Raw genomic sequence first — 14,621 nt, 5'->3', positions numbered from 1 at the left:
ATCTATCCAGCATTTTACGAGCGCTAATGGCTACCACAATCCAACTCAGTTTTTGGTAGGGTGGAAACAGTTTGAAGTCTGGCTTGTGTCGTATGACACAAAAACGATAAGTTTTCATCATCATAATGATGAATTGATGATGATGATGATCACTGCTGTGTCATACGACACAAGCCAAACGTCAAATCGAATGCATCCCACCAAAAAAGTGAGTTAAATTGTGGCGGCCATTACCGCACGTAAAATGCTGGATAGATTCTACTATCTACACGCTTAGATTGATTTACCTATTTATGGGTACTTGCTTCACTCATATATGGGTAAATGCAATTATACCAATATTATTAGTAAAACTTACCTAAAAAATCGGTTAAATTTACTGATATTCCGAAGAAACTGACTTTACCTATATATGAGTGACCGCATTTACCCATATTTGGGTGAAAAAACAAACATAACAAATTCGACTTGATAGCCACCGTTCGCAGTAGTTTTCTCTGTTTAATCCTCGATTCAGTTCGACCAATATTTGTGTAATTCCGAGTGCAGTTCTAGATGTGAGGTAAATATTTTGTTATCTTTCAGTAAAATTTGTATATATTTAATTGCCATCCATTTTATTCACACAGCTTCTCCTGGAACTTCTCCAAAATCTTAACCAGTTCCGATCAGTCTGAGCAGCTGTCGGATATCGACCTCGCAAGTGTTCTTTTGCGAGAAACAGGTCTAGCTCCCGAGCCATTGGTGGAAAACTTCTAGCAGCTGCGAGTCTCTGACCCCGGATTAGGTCATTCTTGAGAGCTACCATCAGTGCTACGGAATCGATCCGCCAGCAACCATCGTATTTTCCCACTAAAAACTCCGCGGATGTCCCAAGAAAGTTCCAGATTCCCAAATACAGGACCCCATTGCGCAGGAACTAACCAAAGCGGGCGTGAGAAATCATTTCCGGACAACTCCAATGTGAAGATCTCGATGTTTAATTTGCATGCTGCCTCGTCATGTCACTCCCGAAAGTTGCTGATAAGAAGAACAGGTCGGAAAAAGGAAAAAAGAAAAATTCAGTCGGATCGTTCAAGACAGGAGCATCACCAGAGAGAAATGAAACGTACACCAAGGAGGAGTTATTCTTTTTGTTGCACCAAGAGCTGCTGTTTGATGTTGCTGCTCAAGCAACATACGAATTGCAGATTTTTGATTAGGTTGGTAACTAACTACTACTTTACTTTGATATCATTTCTAAAGAACTATTATAGTTGAGAAAAGTTCAAGTATTTTCATACACTTATTAAAAAATATTTAATTTCTTTAACTGTCTTACCCTAACATTTTTTTTTCAAATTCAATTAAATAATTAACAATTTTATCTTGATATTTTCAGATCTCGATGCGGTTAGTCACGACGTTTCATCAATCGATCCAACAACATCAGTTATCTTCTACAGATATCATTCCGCACAGCTAACATGTGATCCGGTGCTTGCTGCGATTGATGTTTCCTCCCTGCCTCTCTTCCCCCCTGATGAGCAGCTGAGGGATGTTCCGGTTCGTCTGGAATTGCTACCATAACCGAATGGCATGACATAAATTAAATCTCCTGTAGTTGCTTGTATTACAGTTGTTCGTTTACAAACGAATGATTATTTTTTATTATTCTTAATTTTATCATCCTTTCCCATCGATGTGTTATTCATAGTATTAAGTCCATTTGTCTGTGAATCAAAATGTAATCCCTTCCTTCCTTCCCCAATCCCTCAATCATTCAATCATGATAACGGTCATTATTACACGATCACAGTAGCCTCCTCCCAACCAAACACAATGTTCCTTTTTGTTATTTTTGTTTGTTGTTCCTTCGAATATGGGAGGAGCTAAGTCACGCAAATAAGCTGTTGCATCACAGAAAATATGTGTATAAAAAAGAAGCACGTCGCGCAGAGCGATTCATTGTTTTTGTATATTTCAAACGAAGAATACAAGGAGTTAAACGTTTCCGAGTCGTTTTCCTGCCACCGAAAGAGAACCATTACCATTCCTCACTGCCGGTGTGAAGTCACCGATCGCTGCTGCTGCTCCAATCTGCTGATACAGTCCATCGTTGGTTGCTCAACCGAGCTCATCTAGTCAAATAGCGCTGTACCCTCGTTCCGATCCATAACCTGATGCTTCCAGTGGTAGTCAGTTTTGGACACCGGTTCGACTGAACACGGACAAGCTATTGGCATCAATTGTTTCTAGAGCACTGACAAAGGAATTCAGTGTTTGTTCCATCCATCAGTCCGATCCACTCTCAGACCCTTCCGGTAATCTGTTGTGGACACCGGACTGACTTGCACACGGACAACCTGTTTTCCTTGGCCTGTTAGTGTTAGCCAGAGATGCAAATTGATTGCCCACCCCCGAAGAAGAAGAGATTGAGTATTTGTCGCCTCCGTTCCCCCACATTGTGCATCGCACATTTTGGTCCGAAATCGAACCGGATGGCAGCATCGGGCCTCCCTGAAGGCAGTTGAAGGTTGTTTGTTTGGTTCTGGTGGTGAAACGAAAATACCGTCGTGACAATTCCGTTTCCCGTGTTCCTCGCCATCGCGTGTCGAAAGTACAGTTCGCGCGAGTGCTAAGTGAATCCTGTTGAAACAGGTCCGAACAAGTTTCGGTATAGACAGCTCAGTAGTGTTTGTGCCCTTTTTGGGTAAGAAGAAAGAACAGTGTTGTAGTGTGTGTGAACGATTGGACTGAAAAAGTGGTGAATTCTATTCACATCAATGTCGCTGACGCATACACCTTTAAAAAGTGCTGCAGACAAAATGGGCGAGCTGAAGACGCTCGTACATCTTCGTGGCCAAGCGAAGGCCAAAGTGACAAGGATCCGGAGAACCATCGAAGAAATTTCGAAAGCTGGCATTGTTCAATTAACATTGTCCCAACTGAAAGTGTATTCAAAAAATCTGGATGCTCACTTCCAAGAATATTTGAGTTTCCACTACCAAATCACCGCTCTATTGCCAGCGGAGAAATTGGATGACAACGATGAAATGTATCTGCAGTTCGAGACCCATCATACCGAAACCGCAATGCTAGTGGAAGCATTAATCCAGGATGCTACCCCGCCACCTACCCCCGCAGTCGTACCCGCTACCGTGCCCGGTGTCCCACATGCACAAGTAGTCGTGCAGCAGCAACCGCTACCGGTCCCAATCCCCTCGTTTGATGGGAAACCGGAGAACTGGCCGAGATTCCAGCAAGTGTTTATGGATATAATGTCAAGGTCCAAGGATTCTGACGCCATCAAGCTACATCATCTTGAGAAAGCTCTAGCAAGTGGTTCTGCCTCCAAGATCATCGACCCGAGAACACTCAGCGAAGGTAATTTTGCACATGCTTGGGATCTACTGCTCGACGTTTATGAAGATGAAAGAAAGGCGGTAGACTCCCACATCCACGGTCTGCTGAGCTTGAAGCGGATGCAAGGAGAGTGTTCCAAACAAATGAGAAGCCTACTGAACGAGACAATCCGCCACGTTGAAGGTTTGAAGCTGCTAGGACAGGATCTGGAAGGAGTTTCCGAGAGATTTGTCGTCGTTGTCCTATCTGATGCCTTTGACCCCGAGACCAGGAAGCAGTGGGAAGCCACCATTCCCCATAAGGAGATACCGACGTATGAAGACACCGTTAAGTTTTTGAAGGAGCGCTGCTCACTATTGGAGCGTTGTGAAGCCAGTCGTCCAAAATCGTCAACCAAGGAATCCAGCCAGAAACCAACCTCGAAGCCAACGCCGATGAAGTCGTTCGCTGTGGCTGCACCCGTAGCCAACAGTGACGCGAAATGTGAGATCTGCGATGCGAATCATCCCAACTTTAAGTGCGACAGGTTTGTGTCTTTAACGGTACCCCAACGAAGAGTTAAGGTAAGAGAACTTAACCTTTGTTTTAATTGCTTGAGGAAAGGTCACCTATCCTCAAAATGCCCTTCGACTAAATCATGCCAGGAGTGCCAGGGTAGGCACAATACGTTACTCCATGAGCCCAAAACTACAAGGCACGTTCCAAAACCCGTTGATAGTCCAAATCCCCAACCAGAAATACCCCAAGTCGCTTGTTCCAAGGTGCCTCCCTCAGGAAGTATTTCATCTTTGTCCAATTCCGTCCATAAGGTACCACGATCAGATGGTACGCTATTGCTTACGGCCATGGTTGATGTATTAGACAAATCTGGAAATTATCACCCTTGCCGTGCATTCCTTGATTGTGGTTCCCAGCCACATTTGGTTTCCAGTTCACTTGTTGAGAGTTTGGGAATCGATCAGGTATCTACCCACGTTGAAGTTGTAGGAGCAACCGGTAAAGGATCGGTGCTTAACAGAAAGGCTACGCTCTCTTTTCGTTCCCGTTGTACGGATTATCAGGCAAGAATTGAATGTTTGGTCACCGATGTGGTGACAGGTCCCCTTCCCGGTCGTAGATTGGATCCACGATATTGGAATATTCCCTCCGGCATATCCCTTGCCGATCCGACCTTCTGTGTCCCAGGAGACGTTCAACTACTAATTGGAATCAAATTGTTCTTCCATCTGATGCTCCCCGGACAGTTGGTACTTGGCAGTAATCTACCTATTCTCAAGGAAACCCTCCTAGGGTGGGTTGTTGCAGGCGGAGCTGATGATGCTAGTGAGAATCAACATTGCTATACTGCCAGTCTACGTCCGCTGACAAAGTGCATAGAGAAGTTTTGGTCTGTGGAATCGATTGAGGCTCATGATCCCGCATCTAAGGAAGAGCAAGTTTGTGAACAGATTTATAGTTCAACTACCGTTAGAAACCCAGATGGTCTGTACACTGTTCATTTACCATTGACCGAATCTATAAGTAAGTTGAGCAGTAATCGATCTTTGGCTCTGAAGCGTTTCCACATTCTTGAGCAGCGCCTAATCAAGAATGCTGAATTGAAGATGGCTTACGTTGATTTCATTAATGAGTATAAGATACTGTCTCATTGTAAAATTGTATCAGAGTCCGATGATACACCAGAGAAGTTGGTCCATTATTTACCCCATCACGCAGTATTGAAACCAAGCAGTTCCACTACCCGTCTGAGGGTTGTTTTCGATGCCTCAGCAAGAACATCTGGTCCTTCGCTGAACGAAGTCTTGATGACTGGTCCTACTGTTCAAGATGATATTTTTGCCATTGTCCTTAGATTTCGAAAGCATCGTTTTGCGATCACGGCTGACATTTCAAAAATGTACAGGAGAATCCGTGTCGATGAAGTTCACTCCGGCCTCCAGCGCATATTCTGGAGAGAAAATCCTTCTCATCCGCTTCAAATATTAGAACTAACAACTGTCACCTATGGGACATCCAGCGCCCCTTTCTTGGCCACTCGAACATTGTTGCAGTTAGCCCGCGATGAGTACCAGCGTTTTCCAACAGCGTCTAAGGTGGTAGAAGAGGACGTCTATGTAGATGATGTGGTATCAGGAGCTGATACGATTGAGCAAGCCATGCAACTTGTTTCTGATTTGACAAGTCTGTTGAATTCCGGTGGATTTCCAGTCCATAAATGGTGTGCGAATGATACAGCCATTCTTGAAACCGTTCCCGAAACCGACCGTGAGAAATATTTGGAATTCGAAAACTCTGACATCAATAAGGTTATCAAGACCCTAGGCCTACTGTGGGATCCTGCAGAAGATAATTTTCGTTTTCATTGTCAATTGAACTTCCAACCATTGGCGAGGCCAACTAAGCGCATCGTCCTCTCCGAAATAGCACGATTGTTTGACCCGTTGGGATTAGTTGCTCCGGTGATAGTTTTGGCCAAGGAGATAATGCAACTTTTGTGGAAGGATGGAGTGGGATGGGATGATGCTTTGGAAGGTGACATTCTGCAGGCTTGGATTACGTTCAGAGAGTCTTTAAAATTTGTGGATTCTATCAAAATACCACGCTTCGTTGGATTACCGAACATCGAATTCTATGAAATACACGGATTTGCTGACGCTTCGAATCGTGCTTACGGAGCTGTTGTTTACCTGAGAGCAGTTTCCGGTACAGATGTTAAGATTTTACTACTACTACACAATAGTCAAGAATTGCTCCCCTAAAGCCCTTGACGATCCCAAAATTGGAATAGTGTGCGGCTTTGTTGTTGTCAAGGTTGATCCTCAAGTGCATTGCTTCGCTGAAAATTCGCGTCTGTCTATGGTCCGACAGCCAAATTGTTCTGGCATGGTTAAAGAAATCTCCCAGTCAGCTCGAAGTCTTTGTCCGTAACCGTGTGACGGAAATAACTACCACAACCAACCAATTTTACTGGTTTTATGTCCGCTCCGAAGACAACCCAGCTGATGTTGTGTCCCGCGGACAATTACCTCAGATTCTTGTAAACAACATGCTGTGGTGGAATGGTCCGTCGTTTTTGAAAACCCTGCAATATGAAATGGTTAACATTGAACTACCTCCAGAAATTGAGTTACCTGAAACCGTTTCCACTATGCCAGTTATATCCACCACCATTGATCCACAAGACGTTACATTCCTCCAGGCCTTCGGATCGTTTCGAAAACTACAAAGGATTGTGGGATACGTTTTACGCTTTGCAACGAACTGCCGATCGAATCGTAATGATCGTGTATCAAACAAAGGCTTGACAGTCTCCGAATTACGTAAGTCGATGATAACTATCATTGGATTGGTCCAGCGCCTTGAAATGGCCGATGAAATCAGTTTGATCTCCGCGGGAAAACCTAGTCGTCGCTTCGCTGCGTTAGATCCAGTAGTGGTGGATGGCCTGTTGAGAGTAGGAGGTAGACTCGATAATGCTCGCTTGCCCTACGATGCTCGCCACCAATTATTACTACCTAATAAAAGCCCAGTTTGTGAGCTCCTCATCCGCGATATGCATCTAGAAAATCTACATCTTGGACCGTCCGGATTAATGTCGTTGTTGCGACAACGATTTTGGTTGATAAACGCAAAATCAACCATTCGTAAAGTATTGAGAAGGTGTATTACATGTTTTCGAAATCGCCCTCGCTGTCTTCAACCCATGATGGGTCGATTGCCCGAGGCTCGTGTTGTTCCGTCCATTCCATTCTCTCGAACCGGTGTAGACTTCGCGGGACCGGTGTATATAAAGGTTGGTCTGCGTAAGATCGTTCGAGTAAAGGCATACATCTGTATATTCGTGTGTCTTGCCGTTAAGGCTATTCATTTGGAATTGGTTTCCGACCTGTCATCCGCAGCCTTCATTGCAGCTTTACAGCGATTTGTCAGCCGCCGGGGCTTAGTCGAAGAAATTCACTCCGATCACGGGACAAACTTTGCAGGTGCAAAGTCGGATCTCCATGAACTGTTCGTAATGTTCCAAGATGATCAGTCGAAGGGAAAAATTGATGATTTCTGTTCCGCCCGAGAACTGGTGTGGAAATGCATTCCTCCTCGTTCCCCGAACTTTGGAGGACTATGGGAGGCAGGGTGAAAAGTACAAAAACTCATTTGCGTAAAGTGTTGGCTAATGCCTGTCTGAATTTCGAAGAGTTCTATACCGTTCTTACGCAAATTGAAGCAGTGCTCAACTCCCGTCCCCTCATTGCTAACTCTCTGGACACTCATGAACCATCTGTCTTAACACCAGGCCATTTTCTCATTGGTCGAGAGTTGGTAGCCATACCCGAACCTACACTTGCGAATATCCCTGAGAACCGTTTGACAAGATGGAAGTATCTGCAGGCTCTACGAGAACATTTCTGGAGACGTTGGTCAAACGAGTACCTACATACGCTACAAGCTCGCTCTAAATGGACTAAGGGTTCACAGAACGTTGTGCCTGGACTAATTGTCCTAATCAAGGAAGACAATCTTCCTCCGCTTTCATGGAAAATGGGCAAGATTATTACTGTTTATCCTGGTACTGATTTAGTGGTAAGGGTGGTAGACGTACAGACATCTACTGGGGTTTACCGTCGTTCTGTTTCAAGACTCGCACCACTACCAATATCAGATAATGATGAAGCATTCGCATCTGCAGATCCACAATCTAGCCGGGCGGGAGAATGTTCGTTTACAAACGAATGATTATTTTTTATTATTCTTAATTTTATTATCCTTTCCCATCGATGTGTTATTCATAGTATTAAGTCCATTTGTCTGTGAATCAAAATGTAATCCCTTCCTTCCTTCCCCAATCCCTCAATCATTCAATCATGATAACGGTCATTATTACACGATCACAGTAGCCTCCTCCCAACCAAACACAATGTTCCTTTTTGTTATTTTTGTTTGTTGTTCCTTCGAATATGGGAGGAGCTAAGTCACGCAAATAAGCTGTTGCATCACAGAAAATATGTGTATAAAAAAGAAGCACGTCGCGCAGAGCGATTCATTGTTTTTGTATATTTCAAACGAAGAATACAAGGAGTTAAACGTTTCCGAGTCGTTTTCCTGCCACCGAAAGAGAACCATTACCATTCCTCACTGCCGGTGTGAAGTCACCGATCGCTGCTGCTGCTCCAATCTGCTGATACAGTCCATCGTTGGTTGCTCAACCGAGCTCATCTAGTCAAATAGTGCTGTCCCCTCGTTCCGATCCATTACCTGATCCCTCCAGTGGTAGTCAGTTTTGGACACCGGTTCGACTGCACACGGACAGGCTATTTGCATGGCGTCAATTGTTCCTGGAGCACTGACAAAGGAATTCAGTGTTTGTTCCATCAGTCCGATCCACTCTCAGACCCTTCCGGTAATCTGTTGTGGACACCGGACTGACTTGCACACGGACAACCTGTTTTCCTTGGCCTGTTAGTGTTAGCCAGAGATGCAAATTGATTGCCCACCCCCGAAGAAGAAGAGATTGAGTATTTGTCGCCTCCGTTCCCCCACATTGTGCATCGCACAACAGTAATAGCCAGGATTCCGGCAAATGTATAACATATGAATATTTTTTTATGGCAATAAAATAATTTGCTTAATTTATTTATATATATTTTTTTATTACGTGAAATATGAATTTTATTCAATCTGATAGTAAAGACCAAACAAAAAATTATTACCCATATTTAGGTGAATTTCACCTATTATTTTGTACCTATAAATAGGTAAATATTACCAATATTTTTCTGAACTACTTGTACTCAAATATGGGTGAATGACATTTCACCCATAAATACGTATGTGCACTTTTTCGGGATTATAGGTACAGTTCACCCATATTTGGGTGAACTGAACTAAGCGTGTAGGTAGTTTGCCTTTAATCCCATGTAAACAATTTACCCAAAGCTGAGTTTAATTTATCCAAAGCGGACCTTGATCAACCCAAAATAGAGAATATTGAATTTACTCAAATTTGGGTTATTGGGCTGAGCAACCTCGGTGAGGTGTTTGCATCTTGCTCTAGTTTTGATAGCAATCATGGGAAAGAAAGGGAAAACTACCCAAATTTGGGTAAATTTTTTCTGCGATATTCTCAATACAGTAGACGTTCGATAACTGCAAGTCATTTAACTGCAATGCTTTTTACTGCAATTCGATAGTTGCAACAGTTTTGCAGTTATCGGACCGCTAAACTACAAAATAATGTCAGATTCAATGACAGCTGCATTGCGCTACACATTTAGATGCACTTTTATTGCATCTGACGTCGATTGACAACCGTTTGACGTCTAGAATGCGTTGCAGTTATCGAACGGCATTCGCTAACTGAAAAGTAAACATCTTGCAGTTATCGAACGGCTACTGTAGTGCGTATATTGAACTCAAAGTTTGGGTTGATTTATCTGCACGCTTAGTTCAGTTCACCTAAATATGGGTGAACAATACCCATAATCTCGAAAAAGTGCACATACCTATTTATGGGTGAAGTGTCGTTTACCCATATTTGAGTACATGTGGTTAATGGAAATAATGGTAATATTTACTTATTTATGGGTACTCTATTATAGGTAGAATTTACTTAAATTTGGGTGATATTTTTTTGTTTTAAAATAGTATTGGATAAAAATTTTATTTTTATTTATGAATAAATAAATAATATTTTATTCGTACCAGGTAATATACATATAAAGCAAAATAGTCTATTTATCTATGTATATAACTTTACATTTTCATGAAATAGTTTGAACCAACTTTTCATCTTCCGTGATGCTGGATGCTATTACCAGCAGCAGAACCTGAAGGCAGTAACCCGGATGCACCGAAAAATCCCTGTCCAGAAACTTCCTATCAGCATGGTGAAGTCGAGGGTGAGTTGTGTCAATCGCAGCAAATGCCGAAAGACAAAATAAAAGCATCAACTACTGATGAGGACGTTTGACGGCATGGCATTCTGAACTGGTGGTAGCTTGCTAGATGGTAACTGTGCCAAATGAGCAGATATGATATTGTATCAATCAATTAAATGGTTGCCACTGATTGCAATCAAATCTGGAAAATATTGGTCCCGTTTAAATCCTAAATAGTTCCATCAAACTTTACAGTTTTTATTAATGATTGAACCTACCTCATCGAATCAAAAATCTGCAATCCGGAGATTATTTTAGTAGCAGTAGCTGCTACCACACTGCATTGGATATCAACAAAACAAATTTGTTCCTGGTACAAATCAGCATCCCCTTCCGTGCTCACATTCCGTTTCCCTATTGGCGCACCTCTATTTTAAATGGAATCCATCTAGATTTTTCATCTTACCGTCCAGTAAATAAATTCAATTGGAGCTTTCAGCAACTGCCGGCCGAGCTGCCGGCTTCGGGGCAGCTGTTTGGTGTCGTTATTTTCACTCGTACAACAGTGGTCATCCGAATTATATTTCGTGAAACATCGAATTTGGGACATGTCGAATGAGACCTCCAGCTTTTCTATAGCTCGGGGCATGCCGAGAACTCCCAATAGCAAAACCGAGTCGGTTGCTGGAGGATTGATAAATTCCGACTGGTTACCTCTTATGTACATATTAAGCTGTTTCGGGTCAGCGTCTCGCAGCGGTGAGCAGAAGTTCTGCACCGGTGGTTCAGGAATCAGCTTAGATTTGTTCCTATGTGGTGTGAAATCGTCGATCGTCACCTGCGAGGAGGTCGATATGGTGCTGCTGATCGGAGCTGGAAAAGAAAGTTGCAACCTAAAAGTTGTGTATATGGCAAATCAATATTTATTACCAGAATATAGCAAAATAGTTACCTCACTGGACCCGGAACTTAAATGGTTATTGACGTGGACATCATTAAGGATAAAAAATGGGAAAACTTTTAAAACTTCCAATAACCGCGACATTGATACGGAGACAAACAGTTTGAATCTGAGAGTTTGAATTTGTTTATGATTATTTTTTCACCCATATATGGGTAAATGAAATTACTCAAATATAGGTAAAGTCGGTTTCTTTGGAATATCAGTAAATTTTACTGATTTTTTAGGTAAGTTTTACTAATAATATTGGTATAATTGAATTTACCCATATTTGAGTGAATGAAGTACCCATAAATAGGAAAACCAATCTAAGCGTGTGTCCGTGCACGATGTGAACGAATAAATGGGAAAAACCCAAAAGCGGGTGTTTTTTTACCCAACTTGAAGATAATTGATCCCGCTTGGAAAGATCTCCTACACTCAGAAATATAAGTAATCTAGAAAAGGTTTGAAATTAATCTAAAGCCCTCAGTACACTGTTTGTCATGATGACAAATATTTGTCAAGTTTATCCGGATATCAATCAGACTGACCAGAAATCGACATGGATATCAGGCTGACTTGACAAATATTTGTCATTATGACAAACAGTGTACTGATAGCTTAATTGATTAAATTTGAAAATTATAAGGGCTTACACTCTGAAATAAATTTATTCTAAATAGTTTAAAAGTCATTCTAAGAGCAAGCGCACCAGTGAATATTATGCATCTCGAGATAAAATAGAATACTGCGGCTTCCTGCTGGTTGCTTCTCAGGTAATCGCAACGGTCACTAAACACGACAGAGTTAATAAAAATCTTACCCACACCGTATGCACTTGCCATGATAAACACTCTCCATGTACTCAGTGACTCCGGCTGCATCTCACTAATACAATCGAACACTGCTGTCATTTCGCAAAAAGCACGTGGTTTTGTTTTGAGCGGCAAAATTCTGCCTATCTTTTAACACGGCGGCTATCTTGACGTTTACCTTCGCAGTCGAGCCTGCGAGCGTAAGACCGCCGCAGCACTCTAAAAAAAGATAAGCGCGACAATAGTCATTTGCATTGCTATTATCGCAACTTTGAGGGTTACTAATTTGGCTTGCAACTGATGTACGCACCGGTTGTTATTATTTTGATCGTCAATTTACTTATATTGTTTTCGCACCGGAGTTGTTATTTTGATTGCAGGCAAAGGTGGTTTGTTTGTTTTTTTTTCGCAAAGTTTACTGATGTGCTTTAGGCTATGCTGATTGTTGAGAAAATTTGAGAATGGAGAACGCTGCAGTTTTATTGCACTATTTTTCCGACTCAAGCGACGAAGAGGAACAATTTGCGGAACAAATGTTATTATACGCACGTGGATCATTTTCGTCATCTGGTGACAACAATAAAAGAGGATCTCGGCCAGGAAAAAGCGGAAATATTAACAGACACGCAGTGGAAGGAGCAATCCGATTATTCAACGACTATTTTTCTACTACTCCAGTTTATACCGATAAACAGTTCCGGCGGCGCTTCCGGATGCATCGAAATTTATTTCTCAAAATTTCTTCGGCAATGGAAGCGAACACGTATTTCGTACAAAAACCGGATGCTACTGGTAAGATGGGCTTGTCATGTCTTCAGAAGTGCACAGCGGCTATTCGGCAACTGGCGGATGGCTCCCCGTCAGATGCAACAATAGATGAATATGTACGAATGGCTGAATCGACAGCTCGAAAGTGTCTGCTTGAATTCTGCTGCACAGTGGAGAAAGTTTTCGGTAATGAATATCTGCGATCTCCAACTCAGGAGGACATTGCGCGTTTGCTGAGAGTAGGTGAAGAACGGGGATTTCCCGGCATGCTCGGATCGTTGGACTGTTGCCACTGGCAGTGGAAAAACTGCCCTAGCGCCTGGGCTGGGCAGTATAAGGGAAAGGAGAAGAAGCCCACAATTATCTCAATTATCAACGCGTCGTATGATTTGTGGATATGGCACGCGTTTTTCGGTATGCCTGGATCGAACAACGATATAAACGTGATGGATAGGTCTCCATTGTTCTCCAATTATTACAATGGAAAAACTCCTCCAGTTCAATTCGAAGTCAATGGCCGTACCTATAATACTGGGTATTACTTAGCAGACGGAATATATACTCGCAACGACGGAATATATACCGTGACAAATTTTCCGTTTCAGTCGCTGTTCCGTCGAATTGCGTTTGGGGCTTTAGTTTTGGTTTTAGAAAAAAACTGATTAATCCACCTAGCGGTAATGGTGCATTTCTCGTGCATTATAAAAAATAGCTCGAAAAATAGTATTTTGGCCATTATTTTTGAGCCCATAGTCTGATCTAGACAATTTTCGATAGGAAACAATGGGAGAATATTTTGCGTCGAATGAAACTTGTTGCAAGCAAATCGATTAAGGATAAGTGTCCAAAAAATGAGTGACACTTTTGCTTCATTTTGTTGGGTAGGTGCACACACCCTAATAAAAAATTCCAAAACAATTACAATAGAAATTATTGTAACATTACGCTGAAATTTATAGTAATTACGGTAAACTCTATTGTGGCTCACAATAGAATAACATTGAAGAATATTGTTTTCCACCATAACGGCTATTGCACGTAAAAAAATTTAATGTTGTTTATTATTAATATTTTTTGCCAAAGCAGGCGCTTAATGACATGTATAAGAAAAAACTTATACATCGCATTAGTCGCATACATTCCGAAACTTAAACTTTTCATCAACTTATGATTATATTTTGATATGGGATCATTCATTAGGTGGCATAATGAAGAGTATAAGTATTTTCGAATGGTTTTTTGCCATAACATATAAGGTTATTTTTTTACGTGTGTAAATGGCAGTTTTACAATAGAAAATAGGGGTTGTTATGTATCTTTACAATAAAAAAATCGATTTTTTCTCGAACAAATTTTTGCCATTACAATTGAATTTATTGTGATTCTATTGTCAACTTTTTACTGGCAATTGAATCTATTGTACGTCTATTGAAACAACAATATGGCACTTTAATTGGTATGATATAAAAACAATAGAATTTAATGTTCATAAATAAAATGTATTGTGATTTTATGATATTTTATTGCAACTCTATTGTATTTTTTATCCGGGCACACACATCACCTTAATTCATAGAACTGAGTCGATTGGTATTTAACACTACCCGGCCAACCATTCGTCAAACTCCTTTAAAGTTATTTATCTAAAATTAAAAGATTTTATCGGTATTTCTTTACACTAAATTATTCACAAAAATGATACAAATCTTATTGAATCGTTATCACAGTTCATGTAAAGTATGTTATCAACGAAATGATATACTTTGACAAAGTTTTTCGAATATGAGCATCACTCCATCTTTACCACTAAATAAATCGCAAAAACGATATAAATATTCATGAAATGTTATCAGATTTCTGATGAAGTACGATCTCAAC

The 14,621-nt window shown here is 41.4% G+C and overlaps 1 protein-coding gene and 2 long non-coding RNA genes across 3 annotated transcripts; 2 read left to right on the top strand and 1 right to left on the bottom strand.

Annotated features, from left to right (window-relative positions):
• The first annotated feature begins 411 nt into the window (after positions 1 to 411).
• Positions 412 to 1,973, top strand: LOC134221201 (uncharacterized). Its single transcript, XR_009982257.1, has 3 exons — positions 412 to 562; positions 630 to 1,206; positions 1,382 to 1,973. It is a non-coding gene; the product is annotated as an uncharacterized LOC134221201 (long non-coding RNA).
• Positions 1,974 to 2,807: 834 nt separating this feature from the next.
• On the top strand, positions 2,808 to 6,104 carry LOC134222722 (uncharacterized). The gene has a single exon (XM_062701885.1). The coding sequence runs from the start codon at positions 2,808 to 2,810 to the stop codon at positions 6,102 to 6,104; it is 3,297 nt and encodes a 1,098-aa protein (XP_062557869.1).
• Positions 6,105 to 10,110: 4,006 nt separating this feature from the next.
• On the bottom strand, positions 10,111 to 11,292 carry LOC134221200 (uncharacterized). The gene is made up of 3 exons (XR_009982256.1): positions 11,170 to 11,292; positions 10,496 to 11,110; positions 10,111 to 10,419 (listed from the first exon to the last, which is right to left on the bottom strand). It is a non-coding gene; the product is annotated as an uncharacterized LOC134221200 (long non-coding RNA).
• Between the last annotated feature and the right edge of the window lie 3,329 nt (positions 11,293 to 14,621).

The sequence above is a fragment of the Armigeres subalbatus genome, chromosome 3, assembly GCF_024139115.2.
Source record: "Armigeres subalbatus isolate Guangzhou_Male chromosome 3, GZ_Asu_2, whole genome shotgun sequence".
Classification (NCBI taxonomy): domain Eukaryota; kingdom Metazoa; phylum Arthropoda; class Insecta; order Diptera; family Culicidae; genus Armigeres; species Armigeres subalbatus.
Note: the sequence above shows the minus strand (reverse complement) of the source record. Positions and strands in the feature narration are given on the sequence as shown.